Below are 12506 nucleotides of genomic sequence, written 5' to 3'. Positions count from 1 at the left end.
GTGAAGTGTGACTTTACGTTTGACATTTAAGGAAAGGCTCCACTTGCATGTGACTGTAGACTTAATCCATTCCTATGTCCCATGCATCACTGTAGTCAAATTCAAAGCTACAGAGTAAATCTATATCTGGAATGCAGACAGAAAGATGGCCTTGATCTTTCAATGCCGTATCAAGTTCGTTCTTTCCTCCCACTCGGGGAAAAACACGTGGTGTTGTCTATGAAACAACTACCACCTTATTTTTTTTTTGATAAATTGTCCTAGAAACTGTATGATGTTGTACTTAGCGCGAAAATCGTTCGCAGTGTGTTTTTATATAATGAAATAAAACCCTACATTCTAATAGTTTTAGAGAATGCATTGTTACGTAGATTTTATATATTTTGTTTTATCTTGTTTTATTTCAATTGTGAATGAAATTTGAAGGATTTATGTTCCTAAAGTTCTTCTGCAATTCTTTCAACATTTCAGTTTTATAATTTTATTTTAATAGGCACTATATATCAAATATTTTCAAATGTGATCTTAAAGCATATTAATACATTGTAGAGGGATATTAAGTTATCTTTATTAATCAACACTGCATGCTACCTTATCGTGCCACAATGCACAATGTGTACTTCTTTGTTGCAGAATTTGTAAGTGTGGGACTCTCAAAAAGGACCATGACACCATTCAAACTGCTAGAGCTAACGAAGAATGGAATGTTGATATGGACACAGTGCCTGTACCTACTAATGCCTTTGGGAAGATTCAGTTTGATGATGATGTAGCAAATATTGAAAGAAAAGTAAGATTGACTGTATACCAGTTGATCTCTCTCGCCGCAATTGCGACATGACACACTTGCAAAATTATGTATACAATTAAAACCTTGTTCTCTAAAATACAGGTCATATGTGTATTTATATGAAGATTACAGCTTTTGAAAATTTCAACAAACAATATTTTGTCTTAAAATTTTAAAAAGAACTTAAAGCATTGTGAAATAAATTCCAAATAGTCCACAAAGTTCTATCAAAAGTCCTAATGAATAACGTTCTGATTACGTTTAAGTGCTGTTCCAAAAAGAGATCCAACACTGTGTTGATATGCCTGTAGTCTTAAATGTATTGATATACCTTTGGACTGTGGTCTGATGATGTACCAACAGTCTTTTGATGAATCTGAATATGATCCACGATGTCTGAATGCAGTATAATTCCATCTTCATGATTTTTTCCAAGAATATTCTTAAGAACATTGGTATTCCACAGAATAGTATTTTTTAAAAACAATTCCAACCAAATCAATAATTGAGCGCAACAGTACTAATGATGTCTGCTTCAAATGTTATCGCATGGATTAATAATTGTTCTAGTATACAAAATTATAAAACACTGTATTTGACCTAGGTCACAATTAGTATTTCTTGGAACTACTCTGGTACTTTAATATAATTATCCATTTTAAGTCACACACACACACACATATATATATATATATATATATATATATATATATATATATATATATATATATATATATATATATATATATATATATATATATATATATATATATATATATATATATATATATATATATATATATATATAGTTACGCATATTTAAATTTTATTGTTTGCTAGTTTTTAATCATGTGTTATGTTTAATTGTAATTTGTAATTGACCTTGTGTAGAATCAGGTTAATTGTGTACATGACTGTGGTACAAGACACAATGGCCATGTAGGCATTCATAGCCCATTATTTCACTAACTGATGCAAAACATCATTTGTTATTTGGCAAATATATATATATATATATATATATATATATATATATATATATATATATATATATATATATATATATATATATATATATGTAACAAATGAAATGCTATCTTTTGCACCAATCAAGCAATTATTATCTAACAAAGTACTGATTTGTAAGTAAACTTGTATCATAATGGTAATCAGCCTATTCAAATGATAACTATGTGCGTAATTTTAGCCGTATTATTTATTTATTTCCAGCTAGATTTCACAGTAATAAGAGATAGCCACCTATTGGAGGTTTATAGTTTAACATACTTGAACAAGGCTGTAAAATTATAATTAGTTCGACATATAAACAATCAAACACAAAAAGTCAACATATGCTATATTATTTTCAATTTCGCAGTTTGTCCGTGTTGACATAAAAACTGAAATGCCAAAGATGATGACAATGATGAAAATGTGGGGAATGGAAGAGCCAAACGTGATCATTTCTGTGACTGGTGATGAAGAAGACTTCAAGATGGACACACGTGTACAATTAGCGTTTGAAAGTGGCCTGATGAAAGCAGCACACAACATGGGTTTGTATTTAACATCTTGTTTAAGATTATTTCATACTTGTCCTATACATTGTGACATGATATTACACAAACATTCGTCTCATAATCCTTTTGATTTGTTTAATTATCTGACATAAAATGCATTGGCGAGAACATTAACATTCATCAGTGTGGTTTGGTTGGGGTTGCGGTAATATAATACAAGAGAACCGGCATAAGTCATCAAGCCAAATAAAAAATGTTTGCTAGGCCATTAAGCTTTTCTGTCACTTTGTTGAAAAAAGCAAATAAGGAAGAGATGAGTAGTGGTAGTGGTAGCACTGAAAAACCAGGTGATATAGGGTTCCCAGGGCACCTGTTTATTAAATAGTTGCTAAAGACAATTATTGAAACATTTGCATATTGATAGTAGGCCACAATCTATTTTATGCGGGAAACGGCTCATGTTGATTGCCACAGGCGTCTGTAAACTTAGAATGGTTCCCTCGGAAAATCAAAATAATCTCATTTTCAGACACTAAAATAGCTTAAAGATGGTCTTTAAAGTCCAAATTCAATATGGTAGCCAATCCCACTTATAAACAATTCAAGATTATAATTCTTTTCAGATATCCTAGAATTTAAGTTATGTTAAATATTAGGAATACATGTATCCTTGAATATGATTGTCAAATCGTATTATACATTTTGCCTATCAACATATTAATGCTTTAAATATCCTCTAATATATCGTGAAATCATATTATCAAGTTCAGGTGCCCTCAAACTTCGTTGGTAAATCGTATTAAATGTCATAAAACTTCCAATGTTTTGGTTACAGCATACAAATATTTGATGTGCTTGGCTTGTATCATTAACTCCTCTAATACACTTCCGTATGTCTATATCTGTATCATACATTTTAAGAAATAGAGTTGTGAAAAGGAAATACATTAGCCAACAAAACATGATGTTAAAAAATGGTACATATCTTGTAGTTTATGGTGACTCCCATGCCGAATTTAAGAAAAACTCTTTTGAAATTTTTCATTATTGCCAGTAAGAAGCACTCAATTATGAACAGAAAAGCCTTGATCAGCCTTATTTCTCACCCCCTCTCCATTACAGTTAAAAATAAAAAATAAGTATAAAATATATTTACAATAGATACAAAATTAAATTAAACAAAAATGAAAGATAAAATAAAAATGACAGACTGGCATATCTATATATATATAACGAGAACATTAGAAGTAAATCATAAAATCGGCCAACCTACCTAAAGCACGTTCATGCAGAAGGTGCATAAGATAGGGTTTAAGGAAACATGAATTATTTCCCCTCTTATGTTACGTGTTTAGGCTCGAATAAGCAGTAACACCGGAAAGAGTGAAAGGAACAAGATTTCAAAAATAGGATAATTTATTTCCCTGTTAAAATATTTTAAAAATGAAAAAAAAATATTAGAAAAGAATCAGATCGAAAGATAATCCAAGAATAATCCAAGAATAATATTTTGAAGTCCAAATAATAAAATGTTCTATTAAATTCAAGTTCGAGTCCCGACGAAGAATCCAAGATGACAGTCGATGTCGTATACAGTAACGTGTACTATGTTGAAAAGTTTACAGTTCCTTGTAGAAAAACAATAATTAATCCTCCGGTCTTGGAAATCCAAATTAATTTTTTAAGTAATGTCTTTGTTTAAGAATTCTTTATGAGCACAAACAATTTACAGAGAAACGAATTAATCTTTTAGAATCTGAAAAATGAAAATGTAACTCAAAAACTTAAAACTGGTTACAGCAGAAGAAAACAACTTGACAAGTGATCATGTTTACATATAAAAATTACGTAGCCCCTGTATGTTCTTGATAAAACCCAATCATGTTGCTCAGACAAAATCCTGTTTATTTGACGCTCAGTCAAGGCCAGAAACAGTTTATTTTATTATTAGGCATTTATGGAAAGATTCAGGTCAAACTGAATTTTCTGGAAAATATCATATTCCGAGCTAACAAAATTACATTAAATTGACAGGTAAAGAAAAGAAAAAGATTGCAAAACCCACAAGCAATCAAATCAAAACAAGCACAAATTAAATCAAATTTAAATTATATCAAAAATACGTGACACCCAATCTTTAAGGCTTTAATAGGCCCTATTGCATCATACCTCCCAAATGAGCAAGGAATTATGCATTTATAAAAGGGTTTAATTCTTTTGAACAAACTTATATAAAATGTTTGAACTGTATAGTTTTTTTAAGAATAAAAGATCACAATTGATTGTCGACAATTGTAGTGCCTTTCATTTGTCCTTGGATAATTTATTTCCTGCATGCAGTTAGGAGAATTCATACTTTATTTTCCACCGTCTTTTTTCTTCACCCACCATGTGCGTTACAGTTTTTCACCTCACATCCACACTCATTACTTATATGGAATAGGACCGTCTGCACCGCTTACGTACACCACTGGCATGTGCCAATAATAAGTTGTCTTTCCTCTGTGGAGCCATTTGCTTTAATTTTTTCCAATCATTCGTATTAGCATTATAATGTTTCCAATTAATTTTAACGTGATGTTAATACATTGAAAATGATGTTACTGGAAAAAGCAGCAGAGGTTGGAGCAGGCATCTCAGTGTTTTATTTCGACGCTTGATTGGTATGGGGTACGGGTATTTTGAAGAAAGTGTCCGGTCGCGAAGATTCTTTTCCTGGATTTATGGTGACCATAATCAGTTGACAGGGATAATCATTTTCAGGAGGATCCGTCCTTTTGTCAGTAGGAGTATACAAAATGATTTTTAAGTTGGGCCCCTTCCGCTGCTTGAACAAGTGTAACATTATTGGATGATTATGTGCTAAACGTACTAGTGTTAATGTCAATCAATGGCACTTGTGACTAGTTTGTTATGGAGTCCGTGCGCTCAGAAGTCAGTTGTACCAGATGCTGATAAGCTTGGTTCAAACTGATTTTCCAGTAAAAATCAACGTGCACTGCAACAACGCACAGTTGTAATTGCAATCATCAGATTTGTTTCAAATTCAAATTTCAATCGGTAACATCATTGCCGAAAACGTACGTATATATTCCATTGTTAAATGTTGATAAGTGATTAACCATTATATCCTAACAGTTTATTTTTTTACCAGAATTGTCTTTGTGCAGGCCAGTATTGATCTAGAAGCATCATAGGTTTTAGACAAACCCTGACTAAAGGGTCTGACAATGATCGGCTCAAGTAAATACATGTTACACCAGAACTTCCTCTTTCGAGAATGCTTTCTTAGTATTCTGCTTAAATCAGCTAATTCCTCCAAATAAAGGGTTTGACGTGGCGACAGTTGTATTCTGTTTAATGTGATACACTAATAGTATTGTCAGGTAATAAAGTAATTCCAATTACTTAGCATTGCATGGAATTTTATTTGTGCCTTTTGATTTTCAAGATATAGATGGGACGTAACATAGCACAACTACGTTTCTTTCAGGTGCCTGGATTATAACTGGAGGGACCTATGCTGGTGTTGTGAAAAATGTTGGAGAAGCAGTAAGAAAGAATCCAATGAACACTAGAAATCGGAAACCAGCTGTTGCCATTGGTATAGCACCATGGGGAGTCATTCAGAACAGAAGGGACCTGGAGCTCAAAGAGGTGATATTATGTGTGATATGATGTTGTTTATCCATGTAATTTTTAAAATAACTATTAAGTCTGTTCACTATGTTCTTTGTTGCATGTTTGTTAAAAAGTGGGAACTTTTACTGTACAAACTATCAAACGTAAATAGAAGATTTTTAAAAATAGTTAGTGTCATTGGCACTATATAGCCAAATTCGTACTGATGTGATAATTAAGCCCTATAGATACACACATACTGCTCTGCCATAAACAAGCTGATACTCAGAATATAGTTAATTTAATTGACGAAGATATGGGTCTAAACGTCTCCACGCCTGCATTAATCCATTTACTTTTTCTTTATAGGAGAATATAAATTTGCTTTATTCAAATTTAAATGACTAAATCGATTCTACGTTTGTGAACCAATGCTGGCAGACTCTGGCATCAAGCCCTGTATAGGATGCCAGTCAATATCGGTTAGACCACGCGAATATAATGACACCTACACACAAATATAATAACTATATTATCCCTAATTTAGAACTGCCCTAAATAGAGCTTGATCAAGGAATTACATCACTGACCTTGCAGATACTCAGTCTAAGTATCTCATAATCCTAATTCCGCCATTCTAATTAATATGCAATGATATAAATGATATATTACAAAAATACCGTAAATCCGTTTTGTGTGCTTCAAAGTTCATTTTCAAATAAGCAATTAAAATGACTTTTCTGTGGAAACAACATAATTCTTTTCTTCTTTGTTAGATAATTAGTCAACCCTCACTTTCTCAACCATGCTAATGTCTGCATAACATAAAAATGATAAATTCAGAAGAAGAAAAAAATATCAGTTAAACAAATGGACGATTTTTTATAACTTGTGATACTTTATCTTGATATAGGGGACATCTGAGCCTGCGAAATACCATATCAACGGGAAGCCAAATTCAAATGAGTGCTTTCTGGACCCAAATCACAGTCACTATATTTTAGTGGATGATGGAATCCAGCACAAGATTGAAACTGAGAACGATAGTATCAGTGATTTCAGGGTTCGACTGGAACAGGCAATATCCAAAATGACAACAGACAAAAAACATGGTAATGCTCTTTCTTGATATTTAATAATTTCCTGCATCCAAGCAATGTCTGTCTGTAAAGAGTGATGACCAGATCTGCCATCACTTAATCACATACAAAACAAGTTCATTACTGAGAATGGTAAGCAGACAACGAAAACTTTAAAACGTCTGGGTTTCAGCTTTAGATTTTTTGTTGACCAATCACAAACAATGTTATTTTTGTAGTTCATTAAAAAAATTGGCTGATTAGGGAAATTCACTCTCACAATCAAGTTAAAAGTTTTTCTTATATTCAGGTCTCATCTGACATCACATTATCTATACGTATCACAGTTAAATGTACTTTTTTCGCATGTACTGCTCATTATTTTTAATAATAATAATAATAATAATAATAATAATAATAATAATATTATTATTATTATTATTATTATTATTATTATTATTATCAGTGGTAAAAATGTAACGTAGAAAAAGAAGAATTTAGTATCTTCCGGTCTTACTAGGTGCAGAAAGGTTCAACATATTCTGGAGATGGAAGTTAAAATAATTTCAAGGAAAAGATAATATTTTGGGACATATTTATTCAATTTCATCTCATACTTATATTGTCATGATAATGAAGAGATATGCATTCGTTCTAATGTACAAATTCAGTCCTAAACACTGAAGTATAATTTCAAAACTTAGTTTAAAGATTCCGATCTTATGCAATGAGCCAGGCTGAATGTAAATGTTTGGTAATGTAGGCAACATCTATAGTTTAAAATTATTTGTGTCATGTTTTATCAAAATATAAAAATAAATTCACACATAGAGTTTGTATGTTTAAGAATTGCTGTATTTCAAAGTCTTGGTTTCTAAAATGTTTAGACCATCATCATTCCTCTTTGTTCAGACTGGTACTTCGGGTCTTCACGGCTGCTCTCTATCTAGGGCTATCTGTTATTCCACCTTCTTTCAAATGGGGATGGTCTTAAATTTGGTACAGAGTGTTCTACACAAGTCATGGCTGATCATTCCCTTCTGCGTTTGCCTTCAGGGTTCCAGTCCAGGGCATGGCGTGCTATGTCCGGCTGGACTCTCGATAGGGTATGTCCAGTCCATCTCCTGTTGCGTTCCTTTAAGTTGGATATTTATGTATATAATGTCATTTGCCATAATTCCTGGTTCCTGATTCAATGTGGCCATCTGATGTACAGGATCTGTTGGAGACAAGTAGTGACGAAAATCTGTAGCTGGTGTTTCAAGTTTGTTTGTCTCCCGGTCTCTGCCATATGAACCAGCGCAGATGAAGTCACTGGAGTTGAAGTTTTGTTTCTCCAGTGGCCCGAGAGTGCTTGCCTTTGGAACCCTCATCTGTCCTCCTGACTTGTTAACAATGATGCCAAAGTATTGGAACTTAGCGACATTCTCAATAGCATTTCGTATGGTCGGCAGGTATCTCTAGGCTGTTAGTTTGGGTTCGAGAAAATAAGCTCCTTAGCTGCATGTGCTGGAGTGTGTGCCATCAGACTAATATCATCTGCAAAGACAAGTCTTCCAGTATATGGATCAGGGTTTACTGTATTCGTTGTGGTCTATTCGCACCTTTATCACCCAGTGTATCATTAGTGAGAAGATACATGGTGATAAAAGCATCATTGCTTGCATACACTAAATATAGTATAGGCATTGAAGGTGGTCCCAATTATAGGCTAGATTACAACATTAAGAGAATCTATAAGGTCCTCCTGAGTTGTGCATTATATATCGTTACTATAATATGAGTTATTTAACAAATATTTGTTTCACTTATATAATTATCTATTGCTTCTGTGTATTTCTTATCAGCAACTCACCATGCCCAATTTGAGTATTTCTCCTAAAATATAAAGATGTCATGATGCCTTTATAAATAGCATATCACAGATAAAATAAATCTACACCATCGAGTTGAGCTGTATATACTCCCTTCGCTAAATTATGTATTCTTATATTCCAGCATTTTAAAAATCTTGCAGTGCCAATAGATGTACATCCTCACACTCTCAAAAGTTTCCGATATCATATTGTTGGAGAACACAATTGTGACGTTCTTGGATTACTTTTTGGTTTAACGGTTATTCTATCTAGCAAACGTTCCGATCCAGAGGAACGTCTCAGGACCTTGTAATTTCAGCAGCGTGACGTTTAGTCTGAGGCAACTACATGAAAAGGACAAAGATTGATGTAAAGTAACGTGTTCGTGGCATATCATATATGAAGTTAAAGTATGCCCTGTAAGCATGCTGTGTTGAATGTAAAATCTGTGTTTCTTATACCATTCATTGCAGATGTCCTACCAGTACTTGTATTAATAATGGTTCTAGGAGGACGAAGTCGTACATTGACGACAGTTAATAATGCTCTGAAGGACAATACACCGGTTGTCATTATAGAGGTAACAGAAAACTGAATTGTATATAAATTATAACATTTAATACTGCAGTTACACTAGAACAAGATGAATCAAATGTGTATCACCTAGACCGGGATCGTCTGCATAGAAGATATTCTTTTTACTGTAAATTTCAAACAAACATAGTATAATGTTGTTCAGTTAGAGCAATGGTCAACCTAGGTCTACATTAATTGCATTCGTATGCAAATCATGTATCGTTATATCTGATGTGCGTGTTTAGTAGGCTTTTTTGATTGAAAACTAAACCTATGATGTTTACTACAATAAGGACTGGTTGTTAAATCCTTGAAAATATTTGTATTGTGATGATGTTTCTAGTCCGATTTCTTGTTTGCAATATAAACAAGCGAAAGTGTTATAGCCAAACCGTCCAATACAATCGTACTTTTATAAACAATATTCTTAATATGACACTTTAAAACATATAGCATATAACATGTTCATGTGTTTACCGTGTAAACAGTAAACAGTTGTGATTGCCATATCATCATGGTATATGCTCTTGAAACATTAATATTCCTTTGCTGTTTAATACAGTTAATTGCCATTGATATGATTTGAAAGTTAAACGCAGTACGCGATAAATAATCATCCACTTATTGACAGTAGCTTGAGCTATTTTGTGTTACTGGTACCTTCAACATTGCTGTAGTTAGCAGGCATATATAAAGTTTACAAAGTGGAACAACCCAATTCATTAGAAATTATACAAACCAAAATTTCCTATTAAGAAAGCATGGGAACGCTGTTAAATATTATTGAATTGTTTGTGATCAGCAAATGTTTGAATTTCCTCTACACATGTAATTCAATAATAAGCTAAGCAGAATGATCTTGGTAGATAAAATTTTAATGCTAGGAGCAGTATGAACTGGTGATCCCTTTTTGCAATGAAAATGTTAAATATCACATATAATACACAAACAGGAATTGCAAGAGCTGACAAAATAAACAATTTGGCGAATGCATATTTTACACCGATTCACAGCAATGCAGGTGTGAAAAGATCATTTTCAATGCTGAAAACAATTCAAAAAGATCTGTAATTAAGTATGAATAAGTAGATCACCCAGTTAGTGGTGAGAAAAAGTTTAGCGTTAATGAAACTGTCCAGTCGTTTTTTATAGGCTTGCATGACCTAATAACTTATTCTCAATTGTACAACATTGCTTATATACAAACAGTGCTATAGATTGACACCCACAATAATCCAAACGGTTCAAAGACATGCAAAGTTTTGGGAAGTTTGCTTTTGATTGGGAAGTTTGCTTTTGATTGGGAAGTTATGCCACAAGTATAGGTAACACTTAAGGTGCAGACGACTAATGCAAACATACTTAAAAGTTGACTGATAATAATAGAATATTAGTTTTAAATATAGAATTGAACAGCTTTTCACATATGTGGTCCTTTGTCCAATCCCATATGAACGATTCAAGGTGGTCATTGATATTCTCAATTTTCTCCCATTTTCTTAAATATCACACTAACATTAAAGTGCATTACATATTAATACATATTAATTTGTTGCAACCTTTTTAAGTTTGTAAGTTACGAATCATACAATCCAAGGTAACCTTGACTATCACCAGGATAGGCATTTACATTGAAACCAAATTTGTTGTTGACAAATGTAACACTTTAATCGGGGCAACGTTTTGATTGATATTTAACATTGCATACAATTAAAATGAAAAATGAATTTTGTTATAAATTGAATTTATACATATTACGTAGTGCAAGTTATTGCAGTGTTTGCCATTAAGGCAGCATGCCTTCTAATAAGCAGACAATCTAATCACAACAGGTGAAAATACTTTACATATCAGTACACATGTTGCCATTACAAAACTAGCTACTATAATGAATTATGATTTTTAATTTAATGGAAGGGGTCTGGAACTTTTTATTTACGATTAAAAATTATAGTGATTTTTGTAAATTTCTCCTAATTTAGGAACCATTAAAAGTCAATTCCTTAGTAACTGTTGTAGTTGTAGTTAAACACGGCAGCATAACTGGTGCAGGAAGAACCTGGCAAAAAAAAACGGAAACAACCACCGACCCACTAGAAGCTACTGGCAAGCTTTCTCACATACCCACATTGGCCGAATCCATGACTCAAACCCACGCACACAGGTGAGATGGCAATGATCGGTAACGGTGAGCGCTTTAGACACTCGACCTATCCGGGCCTCTCTTTAGTAACAGAACTAATGAGTGAATACTATAAACCATGTACAAAGCGATAGAATTATGCAGTAAATATGCTTACTGCCAAGTCATCTTAAGCATCTAATGTGGCTTCATGATGTTATACCACATATGACAGTAGTCAACAATTCCAACATATCAGATATAACAAAATATTGAATCTTATCAATCATTTTCCATTTTTATCTAAAGTATTATGTAAAACATTTATAAGAAATATGGAACATAATTTATATCATGATTTGGGTCCTTTGCTGATTGTTTTATTCAGAGTTGACTGTTTTCTAAAAGTATGAGAATGGTTTACATAACAACACACAAAAGGCATGTAGAATGTGTGAATGGTCTTTCTTCCTTGAACATGGATACATTAACACCAAGAGTTTGAACTAATATTCCCATAATGAAATATAAATGAAAACAAAAGTTTGAGTATACACAGAATATTCCGAAAATGCATAACATATACGTAGTTTATCGGTTTCACAAAAATGATTGAATTTTGTTTCTTACATGTGTTAAGTCATGAAAGTAAGCTGGAAATATTTTCGTATTAGGTGAACACTGAAAATTCAAGACCACAAAGGAGAATGAAAAATTGTGTTCCTCAATCATCGGAGGAAAATATGCATCTTTAAATTTTGTTTATTGCAGGGATCTGGAGGAGCAGCAGACATACTAGCTTATGCTTTCAAACACCTGGCAAAGGTTGAGGATTACGACAAAGATAATGAGGGACAAGCAAACATGAGGTTTATGAATGCAAATTCTCATTGAAGATGAATAAGTACATTCTGTGCCATAAATTGTTTGTTGGTATATGAT

The 12506-nt window shown here is 32.8% G+C and overlaps 1 protein-coding gene across 1 annotated transcript; it reads left to right on the top strand.

Annotated features, from left to right (window-relative positions):
- The first annotated feature begins 658 nt into the window (after positions 1–658).
- Positions 659–12467, top strand: LOC149771775 (transient receptor potential cation channel subfamily M member-like 2). Its single transcript, XM_089948143.1, has 6 exons — positions 659–790; positions 2169–2346; positions 5804–5967; positions 6845–7043; positions 9340–9446; positions 12336–12467. Exons 1-6 carry the CDS (start codon positions 713–715, stop codon positions 12456–12458), a joined length of 849 nt encoding a protein of 282 aa, XP_089804269.1. The 5' UTR covers positions 659–712; the 3' UTR covers positions 12459–12467.
- Positions 12468–12506: the final 39 nt, after the last annotated feature.

Source organism: Sinohyriopsis cumingii, unplaced genomic scaffold (assembly GCF_028554795.1).
Source record: "Sinohyriopsis cumingii isolate HCF-2022 unplaced genomic scaffold, ASM2855479v2 utg001660l, whole genome shotgun sequence".
NCBI classification, from domain to species: Eukaryota; Metazoa; Mollusca; class Bivalvia; order Unionida; family Unionidae; genus Sinohyriopsis; species Sinohyriopsis cumingii.
This window is presented reverse-complemented; position numbering and strand designations above follow the sequence as displayed.